A 17,862-nucleotide genomic window follows, 5' to 3' on the forward strand; every position below is an offset into this window, starting at 1 on the left:
CTGCCTCTGCCTCCTGAGTGCTGGAATTACAGGTTCAGGTGATACATTGTGTAGGTTCTTTCTGATAACATACCGGAATAAATAACTATTATAGTGGGAAATATGTTTGTGTACCACCAACAGTAATTCTTCATTTGTAGGGAAGCACTTTGCTGAAGTGTGATGTATATTCTAAATATCAAAAATATTGGGAAGTAGTAACAAAGTAACCTTTGTGTCCCTGTGCATTCTCCAGATGCCGTCATGGTCCCTTGGGCAAGTGTGTGCACTGTGTCCCACTGGAGGTGAGTCTGTGCAGAGGAGGTTTTGGCTGGACAGTGATTGGCTGCTGCTGAAAGAGCTGTCTAAGCATTTTCTTGTCCTAAACTTAGGTGTTTTGGCTTTTTAAAGATTTTTCTCTATTTATTGTCTTGGGCCTTTTATTCCCAGTAGTACAAATGGCACAAAGAGTCTGAGACTTATTTATGGGAGTGACCTTTTAGGGGGATTGGGAATGACTGAGGCATTTGTGTTGCTATGATGAAGGAGTAGTATGTACAGTTGCCTTCCTAGATAATTCTTCTCTGACACATAGCTGGGCCTCTCGGTTCCTGCTTGTGATGTTTTTGATTTACTATGTCTGAATCTTAGATCTCCTGTTTCTTTCTCTCCCCCCCCCCCCCCGTGTGTGTGTGTGTGTGTGTGTGTATGTGTGTGTGTATGAATGAGGATTGCCTCTGAGGTGCAAGCACTCTGTCACTAAGCTATATCCTCTGGTGTGACTTTGAAATGTCTTAGAGCTTTTGTGTTTAACAAAAGTTTATTTTATCTCAAAAATGTTACTAGTACAAAAAAACCAACCAACCAACCAAAAAAAAAAAAAACCCAACTTGATTCTAACCCTGAACTAGTGAAGACCCAGCTTAGCCTCCCTCGTTGTCTCTGTGCCTCTGGTCGGATCCCCTGCACAGTAAGATCTAGAAGTCTCAGGTGTCCTGGAAAACCTGTGACCATTCATTTTCTGTGTATGATTTGGCAGCCATTTGATGAGGACTATCTGAACCACCTGGAGCCTCCTGTGAAGCACATGTCCTTCCATGCCTACATCCGGAAGCTGACTGGAGGGGCTGACAAGTAAGTATCGTCTGTGGCCCCAGCACACAAACTCTATAGTTTATAGTCACAGGGCATGGGAGTGGAAGAGTGAGGCAGTGCAGTGCAGAAAGCAGTAGAGAGGCAGGGGAGAACCTGGCACTTGTCCTGCTGTCACCACAGTGTTCAGGGAGGGAGACAGGATATACAGCTGTTGCAAAGACAGCTACTCCATGAGAATCTCAGCTCACCTGTTCCCCAGCACTCTTCCCTGTTTGTCAGTTTTACTTTTACAGCTGTAATGGGGCTAAAGCCACAACACTATGGGGGACTGCATTCTGGTACCACGGGGGCTCTAGTTAAAAGACTTGGTCAGGCAAGGCCTTATAAGCAGCCTCCTCTTTCCCTGAGTGCTGGTGGCAGCAGTGGGCAGAAAGGTGAACTAAGGCAGATATTGTTTGATTTTCTTAAGACAGCCCTCACTAATAAGAGGACATGGCTTTGAGTCCAAGTCAGCAGTTTTTTTGTTTTGTTCTGTTTTTTTATTTTTTATTTTATTTGTTGTTGTTGTTAAAAATGATTGCCTGATTATAGCTTTTCTCAGACAACCTGCCAGCATTAATTATTTATTTGACCCAGAATTGCTCTGTATAGTCCAAGATGTCTTAGAACTCACTTAGTAGACCAGACTAGGCTCAGACTCAGAGGTCTGCCAAGTGCTCTCTCCTGAGTGCTGATTTAAGGAGTGGGCTACCACCACTGGCTAAGGCAAGGTGATCTTTTTTTTTTTTTTTTTGAGTCTTATTTATTTATTATTTATATGAGTACACTGTTGCTGTCTTCAGACACACCAGAAGGGGGCATCAGATTCCATTATACATGGTTATGAGCCACCATGTGGTTGCTGGGAATTGAACTCAGGACCTCTGGAAGAAGCAGTCAGTGCTCTTAACCACTGAGCCATCTCTCCAGCCCGGCAAGGTGATCTTAACTCATCTCAAACTAGCCATTCACAGCATGTATAAGTATTTTGAATCATCATTAACACCAAAACCATAACATTTTTATTTAGAAAAAAAATCATGTGGTACAACTTAATAGTTTTTTTTTTTGTCAATTATTTCTTAATAAAGCTGGGGGAAGGGCAAGAAAGGAAAGGAAGGTTGGTGGAATGATTCCATTAGATAAAGGTACTTGCTGCTAAGCCTGATGAGGTAAATTCAATCCCTGGCCAAAACCCACATAATGGAAGGAAAGAAACAGCCTTGCAAGTTGACCTCTGACCTCTGCATGTGAATGCACACACATATACACATGCACACTAAATGAATAAAACAACGATTATCAAGTAAGAAGGTGGAGTGGACCATTCTGTGATTGAGAAAACTGATACCACTTAAACAGAGTTACTGTCGGTCAGTGATGGGCCTGGGCCTCACTCACTGAGAACCTAGGATGATGCTTTTTACTTTAGTAGATAGAGTGACTATGGGTTTTTTTTGTGTTTTTTTTTTGTTTATTTGTTTGTTTTTGTTTGTTTGTTTGTTTCGAGACAGGGTTTCTCTGTGTAGCCCTGGCTGTCGTGGAACTCACTCTGTAGATCAGGCTAGCCTTGAACTCTCGAACTCAGAAATCTGCCTGCCTCTGCCTCCCAAGTGCTGGGATTAAAGGCGTGCGCCACCACCGCCCGGCTTAGAGTGACTATGTAACTGTTCTGTGTCCTAATCAGATTTTTCCTAAGAGAGAGCATGTTATACAGATGAGTAGATACTGGCCTAATAATGTCATTAGTCACTCACAAGCTGCACTTTCTCTTGGTGGCACAAGTTAGATGATAGGTTTACAGCAGTGTTCTTGACAGACTCATGGATGTGGGGAAAGAGCCTTGTCCCTCTATGGGACACTGCAGAGAGCGGGGAACTTTGAACTCTATTAGAATGGCTTCAGTGCATCGTGGGGAACTTTGAACTTCTTCTAGAATGGCTACAGTGCATTGCCTTGCATCGTCCCCATCCTCGTCCCCCCAAGCACTGTCCAGTGGATGTAAGCTGGCTCACATGCCCTCGAGTCTCCTGCCTGACTCCCTGTTACTGTTATGTTTAACGCACTCTTGTTTTCCCTCAGGGGGAAGTTTGTTGCCCTGGAGAACATCAGCTGTAAGATTAAGTCAGGGTGTGAGGGACACCTCCCATGGCCAAATGGTATCTGCACCAAATGCCAGCCTAGTGCCATTACTCTGAACAGACAGGTAAGCAGCCTGTGTCCCTGAGATTTGTTTTCATGACTAACAAGTCCTTTGTGGCAGATTCTCTGGTCGGTCTGTTTGTCTGTCTGTCTGTCTTTCACTCATTCAGTTTATATTTTTAGTTTCTTGTTTTGTTTTTTGAGGTAAGGTTTGTCTGTGTAGCTCTGGGCTATCCTGAACGTTGTTCTGGAGACTAGGCTGGCCTGGACCTCAAAGATCTGACTGTTTCTGCTTCCCAAGTGCTGGGAGTAAAGGCCTGTGCTAGCACACCCTGCTTTAGTTACATGTATACATGCTGTATGTCTGTGTGGGATGTGTGCCTGACTAGGGCAGGCGAGGGAGACCCGATTCCCTGCAGTTAGAGCTACAGGGAGTTGGAGCCTCCTGATGTGGGTGCTGGGAACAGAACTTGGACCCTCTGGAAGGGCAGGAAGTGCTCCAACTGTCGAGCCATCTCTCTAGTTCCTCTGGTGGTTTTAGATCTTACCATCTGCCTTTCTGTGGCACTCCTAAGTGAAGGATAAGTTTCCAGTGCTTGCAGGTGTGGGGCTTCAAGTTCAGGTTCCATTTGGTTGGCTTGTACAGAGGGTGGATTTTCTTTCAAAAACAATTGTAAATATTTATCTTTATTTTACATGTATGGGTATTTCACCTGCACACATGTATATGTATGTGTTATATATATGCATGTGACCAGAAAAAGTTGTTGGAAGCCCCAGAACTGCAATTACAGGCGGTTACAGGCCAGTGAGTGCTGTGAACTGAACCTCTGGTGCTCTAATAGAGAAACCACTGAGCCATCTCTTCAGACTCTTTCTTCTAAATGTATTTTAGTTATTTCGTTGTTGTTTATTTTGAAACATAGGGTTTTCTAGGAGATTTTTAAATGCTCAGTGCTTGTGACTTTACCTTTAAGAACATATTACATGGAAGCAGGTAGCAGAGGCTCCCAGTGTATCAGAGATCTCTCAGGTTCACAAGAGCCTAGCTGAGGTGTGCTGGCCTCCTGCTTATCACTGTGGCTAATGAATTGTGTCCTTCTCCTGGCTATGCCAGGCATATCTAGCTTCTTGGAGCATGATCGAGAGTCTTAGAATCTTTTTAAAAATAATTTATTAATTTTCATTTTATGTGTACTGATGTTTTGCCTGCATTCGTGTCTGTATGAGGGGTACAGATCTTGGAGTTACAGACAGTTGTGAGCTGCCATGTGGGTGCTGGGAATTGAACCCCTGGCCCTCTGCAAGAGCAGTGTTCTTATCTGTTGAGCCATCTCTCCAGCTCCAAGTCTTTGGAATCATAATCTTTCTTAATTACTTCATTCTTACTGGAAAGCTATTTCCAGTTTGGAAACCTCCATTTTAGATAAAATCAGTGAGATTAATTCCAGTTTATTGATTGATGAAATTCTCCTTTTTCTGTCCCCCTGATCTCTAAAGAACAGAGCAGTTTGCCCTCCCTCCCTCCCTCCTTCCCTCCCTCCCTCCTTTCCTCCCTCCCTCCCTCCCTCCTTCCCTCCCTCCCTCCATCTCTTCTGTGTTTAGAGGCAGTCTCTAACAGTTTCACAATCCAGGCAGTCTTCTTTCTGCATCAGCCTCTTCAGTGCTGGGATTTGAGATGCATGGGTCACCATACCTGGCCAGAGTAGGTTCTTAAGTTTGAGTTGTTGTTTGCTTCAGGGGCTTAAACTCCAGTGCGCATGCTAGGCCAGTCAATGATCTACCAGTGGCAACATGTGCAAATTACACCTTTAAGCTTGTGTGACTGAGAACTAGGGCTGGGTCCAAGCTGAAATAAAAACAAATGAGGCTAGGGGTATGGCTCAGTGCTCTTAACCGTGCATGCAGGAGGAGTACAGATATACACACAAGCAAAACACTCCTACACGTTAAAACAAAGCTAAATAAATTAAACAACTAGACAATGTTTTCACTAGATTGGTTTTGAAAAACAGCACTGTTTCTGATGGGATGTTTTCATTTAAGCTTTTGTTAACCTTTGTTAACTCTACAGAAATACAGACATGTGGACAACATCATGTTTGAGAATCACACTGTTGCTGACCGATTCCTTGACTTCTGGAGAAAGACAGGAAACCAACATTTCGGGTACTTATATGGACGTTACACAGAGCACAAAGACATTCCCCTTGGCATCAGGGCTGAAGTGGCTGCAATTTACGAGCCTCCTCAGGTACAGGAGTACAGGGCCTGGGTGTAAGAAGGTCTGGGTTGTTTGTATGGTGCTGTGAAGCACCCTTTCTGATGGCCTCTTTCTCCCTATGTTTTTTTCCACAGCTTTTCTATCTCTTGCTGTATACTCTTGGGCATGCACACATTACACTCATATATGTGATAATTATTTCCAAAATGATCACATCCCCTGGGGCTGGCCTATAACACTTTGAGTAGAATACTTGCCTAGCACTCACAAAGCTTAGGGTCAAGTCTCTTCCACTTCATAATCTGTGTGTGGTGGCACATGCCTGTAATCCCAGCATCGGAGAGGTGAAGGCAGGAGGTTCAGAAGTTTAAGATGTTTGGGCAGTGGCAGTGCACACCTTTAATCCCAGCACTCAGGGGGCAGAATCAGGATCTCTGTGAGTTTGAGGCCAACCTGGTCTACAGAGGTAGTTCCAGGACAGCCAGGGCTACACATAAAAACCCAATCTCAAAAAAACCCAAAAAAACAAAAATTAAAAAAAAAAAACCAAAAACTTTAAGATCATCCTTAACTACTTAGCAAGTTGAGTACCAGCCTAGCATACATGAGACCTTGAATGAAAAAAAAAAATCAGAAAAATTTGACTTCTAAAAGGAAACAGACATATAGGGACAGAAACCAGCCTTTTTTTTTATTTTTTTTTTTTTTTTTTTTAATGTATTTGTGTCTCCAGGTCTGTATGTGTGTGCATGCCGCAGTGCATGAGTGGAGGTCAGAGGAAACTCTGTGGGATCAGCTCTCTTTCCACCAGATGGGTTCCAGGGACCAGGCTCAGGTCGTCAGACTTGTGGGCAGATCTCACTTCAGCATTCTGGAGGTCACTGTGCACCCCTCACTCTGCTGGCTTCTTAGACCGTCTGACCCTGGGCCCCATGTGACCCCAGGGCACATTTCATGGTCTGCAGGCAGGACTGTAGAAGTACAGTGTGTGACTTCTGCAGAAGTGCATATGTCATCCCTGCCTTTGTTGCAATGATTCTCTGTGCATCCCACCCCACTTTGACGTTTTGACATTTGTATCAAGATGTTTGGGATTGTAGAAGTTTTTTCTGTTGCTTTGTTTACAAAGAAATGGTCGGTGGTAACTCAGACCCTGTAGGCCTTGGATGATGGAGTACTCCTCTGCTTTGTAAATACAGAGCCTCGGCTCCGGCCCTGTTTTAAAGATCTTCTGTTGTGGGGTGTAGCAGTTACGTTAGAAGTATCATTGAAGCCCAGTGTGAGTGCTCACTCCTAAGATCCAAGTACCTAGGAGGAAAAGACAGGAGATTGAAGTTTAAGGTCCGCTGTGCTTCATAGTGACTCTCAGTCTAGTCCAAATTAAAAACTGAGACACTGTCTAAAAAAGCAGGATGTAGCAGCCACCACCAGGGATGGAGAGATGAGAGAAGCATGAAGCCAAGACAAAGTTTTCTGATCAAGGCTCAAAGTTTAATATTCAGCTCTTCTATTTAAATAAAGAGAAAGCCCCACTGAACCCATCCTTGTTTCAGCCAGAGATGGGCTGGAGAACCCATCCTTTGTTTCAGCAGGATTATGTGGCAAGGCAAGCTCAGCGGGCAGTCTATTCTTAAGTTCCAGTAGGCGGTTGTACCTCCAGCCAAGGTGGATAACTCCACCTAGGTCCTATTACTAGGTCTATTGTGGTAAACAAGGTCTTTGAGGGCACAAGCTGTTTAGAGCAGAATTACCTATTCATGGAAGTTATTTTTTTGTTTGTTTGTTTTTGTTGTTTTAATTTATTTTTTATGTATTCACCATTGCTCTCTTCAGACACACCAGAAGAGAGTATCAGACTCCATTATAGATGTTTGTGAGCCACCATGTGGCTGCTGGGAATCAAACTCAGGACCTCTGGAAGAGCAGTCAGTGCTCTTAACCGCTGAGCCATCTCTCCAGCCCCCATTCATGGAAGTTTTGAAAGTAGCTCCATTCCCCAGGTGAAGGCACCTTTCAGGCAAACAGCAGAGGCAGCCTTCCCTTGGGCCCATTTGTGTTCGTAGCTGTAGATATGTTGAGCAGTATTGAAGCTGGTGGAAGTGGAGGTTGTAGAGGTACCACTCTTCCCAGGTCTCTCTTCTGACTGTTTTCTATGTCTGGTTCCACGCAGATTGGTACACAGAACAGCCTGGAGCTTCTTGACGATCCGAAAGCTGAGGTGGTTGACGAAATTGCTGCCAAACTTGGCCTGAGGAAGGTATGAGGCTTGTTCAGCCAGGTGGCCTTTAGGGAAACCTAGGCTCCATGCTGGGGAAATCCAAACAGATGGAGTGGGTAAGTCTGCTTGGGACCAAACCCTTAGCTGACAAGATGAAGTGTGGACTCAGCCCCTTTGCAGCCTCAGTTGTGTTCATTGCTGCTAGTAGCCCTGACTTGGAGTGAGGTGAGAGTATCTTCTCAAGTAACAAAGCTGAGAGTTAGGAACATATGTGTCGACCCTGTCATCGCCCCTCCCTGACTACACTCTGCTGGCTGAGGCAGGATGATCAAGAGTTCAAGGCTAGCCTGGTACATAGAGCAAGACTTATTTATAAAGACCCAATATAAGGTATGAAGAGACAGCTTTTAATCTTGATAGCCATGGTTCCTAAAGACAGCTGCCACAGTGCACTCTGTAGGAGAGTTTGCTGTTCATGTGGCTTGCTTTACCTGGTGCTGGTATCCTTCCTGCATCAGCATTGGGTTTCCTGTGTATAATGTAGGTCTCTGACCCTCCAGTTGTCTAGGTCTCGGGGACACTTAGCAGATAGGAAAGAGTCCTTTCAGTCCATTGTTGTGGTTTGTTTCTCACCCGTGACAAGTATCCTAGGAATGGTAGGTTGTGGTTTTTGTTTTTAAGACATGTCCTGAGCTGGGCAGTGGTGGCGCACACCTTTAATCCCAGCACTTGGGAGGCAGAGGCAGGTGGATTTCTGAGTTCGAGGCCAGCCTGGTCTACAGAGTGAGTTCCAGGACAGCCAGGGCTACACAGAGAAACCCTGTCTCGAAAAACCAAAAAAAAAAAAAAGACATGTCCTTTTGTAGCTCACACACTGGTCTAAACTTAAATCCTCCTGCCTCAGCCTCCCACTGTGAGGACTGCAGCCGTCTGCTCCATCCCTGCCTTGTTAGGGTGTACAGGCCATGGACTGGAGCACGCTGTGGAAGCTCAGCCCTGGGAGCTGTGTGAGTTTTGTCTTTATGTAGACAGAGAGGAGTGCTCTGTGTGGATTGCTCTGTCTTGCCTCTGTGTAGGTGGGCAAGAAGACCTAGAAACAGGACTGGGAGAGTCACAGCATTGTTTTACCTCGTTGAGGCAGAAATACCCTACATGTTCTGGAGCCAGCATCTCAGTGTTGATTCATCTCTGGTGCAGAGTCTGGGAGTTTTGTTCAGAGAAAAAGTGGCCCAGTGTTTAGACCTGTGTGTTGCGGATATGATTCCTAACATCATGACCGTGTAAAGTCTGAAATGATATAAGTTACTTTCTCAAAACTCTCGTTCCTTGCTTTTTCTTCCCTCAGCCTGGTTTGGACTGTGCCTGTTGAATGGATACTCTGTGCTTGCTTTCTGTGTTACCGTCCTTTTTGGTTTGTGCTCATCTGAGCATTGTTACAGCAGTAGGGACCCGTATATCCCAGATTTATGTATGGATGGTGGTTTGATGAGCTGAGTCTCAGTCTCGTGGAGAGGGTGGTGGCCACCTGTCAGTTTTCCCAAGGATGGAAGTGGTGGTTGCTTTGCTTGTCCTTAAGTACCAGTCTGACAACTTCTCACTGTCTCCTGATGCTGGTGGCCAGAGTGAGCAGAGATGATAGAGCCTGAAGGGCTGTCACTGTAGGACATATAGGTGCTGCACAGCCCCTGAATTGGGAGCTCCAGTGGTACAGCTTTAGAGCTTGGACCCTCAGCTGTGGCAAGCTGAAACCTCTGTTGTAACATTCCTTTCATCTTAGGCGCCTCTCTCCAGGGACACTGTTTTTTCCTTATGGAAGACCTACCCCAGGAAACCATACTGCTTGCTTCTTGTCTGTCTTCTTTTTGGAGCATAAACTCCTTAGCTCATCCTGTTGGTCTCATTCACAAGATGTTCTGACTTCTAATGCAGTACCAGCTTGAGTGGTCCTAAGCACAGTCTGTTTGATGGATGAATGTTCATCATTGCAGCACCAGAGAAAGGTGCTGGTTCCTCCCTGGCAGCAGAGCTGAGGAACTGTGTGCTCAGCTTTACTTGGCTCAGGAGCTGGAAGGGTTGTCTGAAGGGCACTGCTTTTATGCTCCCAGGACAGAAGCCATCTGTTGTATGGAGATACTCAAAAGATGCTTTCCTTTTTCATTAAGGTTGGATGGATATTCACGGACCTTGTCTCAGAAGATACCCGAAAGGGTACAGTCCGATACAGTCGGAATAAGGTGAGACGGAGACAGGAATGTGGCTTGGCCTGAAACTTCACTCAGGGAGTGCTGACTTGGACCTCTCAGTCTCTGCACAGCTTGCAGATAACTCGGAAGACAGTCTTGTTAGTCAAGGCTCGCCCTGCTCAATCGTCCAGCAGAGCAGATCCCACTCACCTCCACTTGAGGCCTATGGGAGTGGGTGCCAAGGCCCTCTGCCCTCCTACTTTGAACAGGTTTTTACATGAGTCCCTGATAGCTAGGAATTGCAGGTATTTGTCTCAGTGTGATTTTTGAGGCATTGTAGCTTATTTACTTGTTTGTTTGTGATAAGGATTTCAGCTTTGGCTGTCCTGAAACTCACCATATAGACCAAGTTGGCCTCAAACTCACAGAGATCCACTTCTGTTTGCTTCCCAAGTTGTTGGCATTAGAAGCTCTTTCTTCTTCTTTTTTTATTTTTTTTTTAAATAATTTTATTTGTTGTGCATGTGTACATGTGTGGAGGTCAGAGAACAGCTTGTAGTTGTTTCTCTTCTTCCATCATGGGGGACCTAGGGATTGAACTCAGGTCAGTTAGTCTCAGTGGCAAGCATCTTTACCTGGTGAGTCATCCTGCTGGCTAAACTCTTAATATTTTCTTAGAAGAAATAGAAGCTTGTTTTGACACATGCTGTAAAATTTGATATACCGCCTCTCTTGGCTTAGGACACCTATTTCCTGAGTTCAGAAGAATGCATCACTGCAGGAGACTTTCAAAACAAGCACCCCAACATTTGCCGGCTCTCTCCCGATGGTCATTTTGGATCCAAGTTTGTTACTGCAGTGGCCACAGGTATAAATGTGGCAGAGTAATGCCACAGATACTAATGCCCATGAATATGTTTGTTCTTCTTTGCAGCAGCTTTTCATCCTTAACTTTGTTATGATAAGCTTCTTCTTTTGTGTATGTGTGTTTGTTTTTCAAGATAGGGTTTCTCTGTGTAGCCCTGGCTGTCCTGGAACTTGCCCTGTAGACCAGGCTGGACTTGAACTCAGAAATCTGCCTGCCTCTGCCTCCCAAATTCTGGGGTTAAATATTTGTGCCATTATTGCCTGGCATAATAAGCTTCTTAATAAACTCTTGAGAACATAGATTGTTCCTTTTGTTTTATGATAAAAATTTCTGAGTTTAGCATCACTTAGAGGACTAGGGCCAAGTCAGGGCTTCTCTATGGCTATCCTCAGGTCTAGTGTTCTCATCTCAAGCCTAGGGTATCTCTTTTCAGCAACTAGAAATAACTGTGCTAAAAGAGACTTTCTGTTTTTATGATTCATGTACATGTGACATGATGAATGTGACTGTCATTCTCAAAATTTTTTCTATAAATCTTTTGGGACAATATCTGTTAGATAGTACATGTCTCATACACTATAACTATAGTAGGTTGTAGCCTATATGAACATGCACCAGATCTTCTGTTACATCCCTAAGGTGCGATCCTAAAGAAAAGTCAAGCATAGGACCATAGAATTGAAAGGCATAGGGATAGAAAGCGGAGAGCCAGACTGGAAGCGTGTGTGTGATTTGTTTAGCTAGGTTTTAAAGCAAGCACTGACTCTGATTCTGAAGGTTTCTTCTCTCCAAGGTGACAACAGAGCTTATGTCCAGATGACCTACCTTGTGGGGTTTTTTGTTGTTGCTTTTGTTTTTTGTTTTTTGTTTTTTGGTTTTTTTTTTTTTAAAAAAGGTTTCTCTGTATATAACTTGCTCTGTAGACCAAGCTGGCCTTGAATTCGGGGATGAACCTGCCTCTGTCTCCCGAGGGAGTGCGGGGATTGAGCATGTGCACCACCACTGCCCAGCTCACTTCCTGGCTCTTTCGATAGTGTCTCTACCCGTTCACACACAGCCTGCATTCAGGCTCCTAGTTTAGACTTCCTTCTGGGTTTTTGAGAACCTGCACTAATTCATACTGCCTTAATGCAGGGACTGTGGTCAGCTCCCTGTTGTCAGTGGGTTTCTGTTTCAAGAGACTTGGCATTTTTTAAGCCTTGCTAAATGCTAGTAAGCTTGCCTTTTCCTAAGAGGTTATGGCCTGCTTAGATCGACAAGGGAGTACTTACCACCTCCCCCCCCCCCCCCCCCCCCCCCTTTTTTTTTTTTTTTTTTTTTGAGTGAACATCCTTTGAAGAGTGAGACATTGGTCGTTTCTTTGTTCTTTTATGCTGATGATGGAAGCATGTTAATTATTGCACATACAGATTGGTAACACATTTTTCTAAATTTTTGCTGGAATTGAGTGTTAAAGGGATTAAGTGGAAGTGTTGGTTAGGATTAAGGACCCCAGAGAGTTCTTGTGGCCAGGTAGGGCAGAGGTCACTGACACAATGACAGATGTCAGACTGCTTGTGTGGTCAGGATACATACAAGGTTTGATAGCAGATCCGACATAACCTATATCCTGATGGTTAGGATGATGGCCTCCTGAGATGCTTCATGCTTTATCTTGTTGCTTCCTTCACAATTTTGTGGTCCTGGAGACCTCAGATTATAGTCATGTGTGTATGCTTTCATGGTGGTTTATAAAACAACATTCTAATCTTGGATCATAATAGATAGGGGAGTTTGCCTACATGAATGTGCAGGGGTAGGGCTATGGAACACTTCTTATTGTTTGTGACACCTCTTACCTGGCAGGATGCCTAGCATCTTCAACATCCCACAGAAGCTGGCAGTGCCCCTTATTGGAACAGCCAGAAACACCTTCACAGACTTTTAAAACTGTCACCTTCACTGAGAATGGCTGTTTTGAGTGCCTGTGGGCTCCCATAGTAATTCAACCTTTTAAATTACTGTTTCTATGGGGAAATTGTCCCTTGGGTCAAAAGAACTGGCACATTTTTAGAATTGTAAGTAGTTGACATCTCAGAGACTGCCACCTTCAATGATTGAGTCACACTGCTTGTTCAGCATTTGGAATTTAGATCACCCATGACATTTTTGCATCCAGAATTGGCTCTTAAAGGATCTGGAACTATGAGGTAATGACTGACCTTGATTACAGTAAGATATGAGGTCCGGCTGCTTTTGCTTGAGCATTGAGTCCTCTCTGTCGTGCTTGGTCTCATCATCTTGCTCTCTAGATGGGGCGCTGGCTGAAGAATGTATAGGGCTGCAGATGTTAATCCCAGGTCTCAGCTACCATAGCCAGGACACTGGCTTTCTAACTCCAAGTGCAGTATTTCTCCTTCGTGTAGGGTCTTTGGGCCAGCGGCAAGTGGGAATCCTGTAAAGGTTCTGGGAAATGGACCTGCTGCAGTCCCATCTCCCTTATTGGAGAGGAAACTGTGAGCCTGCTTGTTTGCGGATAACATCCTAGGAGTTGGTGCCTCTTGTGCTGAGCTTAGGTACCTTCTGGGCACCAAGGCCTTTGCCTCCAGGCTCTCCCTACCTCCTGTGATTTTTTTCCACAGCTTTTCTGGCTCAGATATGTATAGTGGTTTGCTTAAGTGAATGCCATACTATATGTGGAGTCTTCCTCATTGATTACCTGCTTGGCTCCTGAGTTGTAAAAATGACTTTCTGGAGCCCCCAGGTTTGAGGGAGCTTGGCTCTTTATGTCACTGCTACTTTCCAGCATGTGTTCCATTTTGCGTGTGGGCTTTCTAGCAGGCACTTTGCACAGAAAATGAAAGTTAACTTGGCCAGGCTCTTCAGCATCTCATTTAGCCTTTATGAGCTTTCCTGAAAGATACGTAAACCCTGTGGGTATGTGCGTGTTTCTTCTCCACTGACAAAGGAGCGTGTATAGCTCAGGCTAGTTTCAGAGATGGTCTGTTTGGACTAGTATTACTCCCCATCCCTTCTCTGTGATTTGGGGATTGAACTCAGGGCCTCAGACTTGCTGGATATACTGAGCCCTTTGTGGGGGCATGGAGTGGAGAGGTAAGGATCTCATGTTACCCAGGCTAGCCTTAAACTCCCGATCCTCTTTTTTCCACCTTACAAGTACTGGAATTAGAAAAATGAATCACCAAGCCTGGTTTCTGATGCTTTAAAAACAACAACAACAAAAACCCCAAACCAATGTTGTGTTTATAGGTACTACTTAACATTCTCTTCTCACAAGGTTTACATTCCTAATGACCTGTCTGTCACACTTAAATGACTGATCTGAACCCTTTCCTGGTCTGTAGTGCCCTGAGGAAATAGTGAGCAGTTGTGCACCTGTGCTTTCCTGCATGTCCCCAGCTTTGGTCTGTGTGCTGTCAGATAAGCTGCTCAGCTAAACCTGGTATGCTGATGACTGGAAATGGCTGTCTGCCGGGAGGACCGCAGAGGACGGGCAGCCAGGCTCTGAACAGGATAGTTAGTGGAGGCTTGTTTCTCTTGGCACTTGGCACCAGCTGCAGCTGGCCTTCTTTTCTGTGTATGAAGATGAATGGCTTAGGAGCCAACTTTTACCTTTGTCTTCTCTTTTTTTTTTTGCTTTGATTGTGTTTCTCAGGTCTGGGTCAGATATGTATTTGAAAAGCAGATTGAATCTCTTTCCTGATTATAATGTTTCTAAACTGAAATAGAGTTAGGGTTTTTAAGTCTCTAGAGCTATAAAGGAACAATGAACATTGGAGTTATCCTTGTGTAGCCCTGATTCTGGGATTACCCTACTTACACTTGTCACATCCTCACCCCCTTAATTTCAGGGGTCCAGTGTAACTGGCTGAGTGACTCTCTTTGAAATAGTCATTTATACTGTCTTTGTCCACAATGTTTTCTTTTTTAAAAAAACATTTGATTATAAATTACAATAACACAAATCTGTGATTTTGTTACACTCGAGTTTACTGTGTGTGTCTGCCTTTGTGTTTGTGGGCACACAGGACGTGTGCCCTACAGAATGAATGCAGAGGTTCAAGGGCAGCTTGCAGGAGTCAGTTCTTTTCTGTCATGTGGATTCTAGGGCTCAAATCCAGACAGGTGATAGACAGGTGCCTTACTGACCTATCTCTGCAGCTCCCTTAATGTTGGGTCTTTATGGATGGTGCACATAAAGAGGGGTATACCACAGGGCGGCGTGCCATTAGTATGGAGAGCTATGAGCACTCCTGGGGTGCCCATTGTATGGTGGCGTGCCATTAGTATGGAGAGCTATGAGCACTCCTGGGGTGCCCATTGCTATAGGTCTGGGCAGTGTCCTGGCATTCACAGTATGAGTTGCCTGAAACACTGACTTGATCCAACTAATAGGTTTCTGTAATCTGGAGATGCTGCATGTTTGATCTGCGTGTTAGCATCAGTTTTCTTTTTAATGTTACTTGGAGAGAGAGTGGAGAGGCACATAGGCACACAGTCACATAGGAGCACCATGATACACATATGGAAGTCAGTTCCCTTGTGGGTCTCAGATTCAGGCCAGTCTTTAGACTTGTGTGGCTGAGCCTTCCTCTCCTCTCCTCTCCTCTCCTCTCCTCTCCTCTCCTCTCCTCTCCTCTCCTCTCCTCTCCTCTCTTCTCCTCTTCTTTTTCTCTTTTTTCTTTTTGAGACATTGTCATTAAGCCCAGGCTGGCTTTGAACTTGCTGTGTAGTAGATGAGGACCTTGAATTTTTGATCCTCCTGCCTCCATCTCCCAAGAGCTAATTACAGGCTTTTACCACTATGCTTGGTTTATGCTGGAGATTGAATCTAGGACTCCATTATGCTAGACAAGAACTCTGCATCCCAGCCCTACATAGCTTCTGTGTTGTTACCCCACACCTGTACTTGTGAACCTCCTCCTCCCTGCAAAGAATCTGCTGCTGTTCTTGATCCTCTTCACTAAAGTGTTAGAGCTGCTAGGATTCAGAACAGTGTCTCTGTCCTTCTACTTTTGTGTCCAAACTTAGTCTGTGTGCTCTAACACACACACGCACGCACGCACGCACACACACAGAGAGAGACACACACAAACACACCCAGAGCTCTGTGGATAAGGCTAGAGCCACCCTCCAGGTTACCCAGCATATTCTTGACTCTTTGCTTACTAGTGGTTGGAGGATAGGTAATGTGGAATGCTTCTGATTATTTTTTGGTAGCTTCTCTAAAAGGTTTTCTCTTACAGGTGGTCCTGACAACCAGGTTCACTTTGAAGGGTACCAGGTATCCAATCAGTGCATGGCACTGGTCCGAGATGAGTGTCTTCTACCTTGTAAGGATGCCCCTGAGCTCGGCTATGCCAAGGAGTCCAGCAGTGAGCAATATGTTCCTGATGTGTTTTATAAGGTAAAAATAAAGCAGAACAAAAATATACGTATATGTAGGATAATAAGAATCTGTCTCTGACTCCTGTGGTCTTGTGTCATCAATTGTATTTTAAAGCCCAACTGTGGGTCAAGGCATCGGATACTTTCTGAAGCTTGTTAGTTACCCATGGTGGTGGAGGGATTATGGCATTGTGGGGGATAGCCAGAAAAGGAACCAAACATGTTGGTTTTGGGCGTGTTACATCAGATCTCACCATGCAGCCTCCTCTTCCTTTGTAAAGACGAGCTGTCTGGACCTTGTTAGAATTCTGCTTGCTACACCTATCCAATTATTTGTTGTGAGAATTCCAAGCAAAAGAACAAATAATGATAGGATGGAAATATCAAATCAGACCGAGGCTGATAAGCATCCACCAGAAGCTGAGTGAGAAGCCGCTGGATTCGGTCAGCTGGATTCCCGATCAGAATTCCCGAGCAGAGCAATGTTTTTTTTGTGTGAGGCTTCCAAGTAAGAGAACAAATAGCAACAGGCAGAGATGACATCAACATCATGTCATGTCATGTTTATAACATCAGTAGAAGCCAGTGGAGTTTTCTCTCCTCAGCTGGACTTTGATCTCTTTCCCACTGTAGGCTCTTTTACATCATGGGTGAAGCCAGTAATCTGGAAGTAGTTGACATCCTGCCCCCAGGGTTTTACTCTGGGGCTGTTTTGTTGGTTTCTTCTCCGTGTCACAGAGCTGGAAGCAATGCATCCCTAAACAAAAGAATCTTAGAAAACGTGCTTGGATCTGAAATGGGGTGGGGCAACCCCACTTCCAAAACCAGTTCTCGGTGAGCTCAAATTTCACAGGACAGTTTACAGATAAAATGTGCATTATAGCTTGGCAGGATAAGGGTGTTATTGCTCTGTTACCTGTTTTTTTTGGAGCATGCTACCCTGTCACATGTTTTTTTTGGAGCAGTTTGGCTGACCATTCTGTTAGGATTGGTTTTACCACTATTACTTTTGGTTCCTTGTGTCCAGTCTTAATGTTGCCCAGGAACTCTCTTGGACTACTCCCACTCACAATGCCTTTTTGTGTTTGCTTGTTAATATATTTCTATATATCTATTTAATTTAATTTAGGGGAGGAGGCAGAGTCTCACAATACAGTATGTAGACTAGGCTGGCCTCAGACTTACAGTGAAGAGTTACCTCTTCTGAGTGCAGGGATTAAAGGTGTAGCACCACACCTAGCATTATTTATATGTTTTGTGTGTAAATGTTTTGCTTTCAAGTAAGTCTGTACCGCATGTGTACAGTGCCCTTGGAGGACAGAATAGGATATCAGATCCCTAGGAACTGGAGTTACAGGTGTGTGTGAACCACCATGTGTGTTCTTGACCCTGAACTCAGGTCCTCTGGAAAGAGGAGGAAGTATTCTTAGTCACTGAAACATATTTGATTTGTTTTTATTTTTACTTATTTATTCTATAGAATAAGGCTTATTTGCTTTTATTTTATGGGTATGGTGTTGCTGCCTGTATGTATGACATTCATGTCTGGTTTTCATGGAGGCAATAAGAGGGTGTTGGATCCCCTGAGAGTAAATTAACATGGTCAAGGAGAGGTGAGCCTGGGTTCTCAGGAAAATCAGCCATTACACTTAACTGATGAGTAGTCTCTCCAGTCTTTATTTATATTTACACACACACTCTCTCTCTCTCACACACACACACACAC

General features: G+C 44.5%; 1 protein-coding gene across 2 annotated transcripts in view; it reads left to right on the forward strand.

Moving 5' to 3' along the window:
- Nploc4 (NPL4 homolog, ubiquitin recognition factor) overlaps positions 1-17,862 on the forward strand; it is a 58,128-nt gene that overhangs the window by 19,275 nt on the left and 20,991 nt on the right. For both annotated transcript variants that reach the window (XM_028787920.1, XM_028787921.1), the window contains exons 5-12: positions 236-284; positions 1,019-1,113; positions 3,196-3,319; positions 5,330-5,509; positions 7,650-7,736; positions 9,860-9,931; positions 10,622-10,748; positions 15,995-16,155. In XM_028787920.1, coding sequence (XP_028643753.1) covers positions 236-284; positions 1,019-1,113; positions 3,196-3,319; positions 5,330-5,509; positions 7,650-7,736; positions 9,860-9,931; positions 10,622-10,748; positions 15,995-16,155 — 895 coding nt within the window. The remainder of the gene's footprint in view (positions 1-235; positions 285-1,018; positions 1,114-3,195; positions 3,320-5,329; positions 5,510-7,649; positions 7,737-9,859; positions 9,932-10,621; positions 10,749-15,994; positions 16,156-17,862) is intronic.

Source organism: Grammomys surdaster, unplaced genomic scaffold (assembly GCF_004785775.1).
Source record: "Grammomys surdaster isolate TR1022 unplaced genomic scaffold, NIH_TR_1.0 125688, whole genome shotgun sequence".
Taxonomy (NCBI): Eukaryota; Metazoa; Chordata; class Mammalia; order Rodentia; family Muridae; genus Grammomys; species Grammomys surdaster.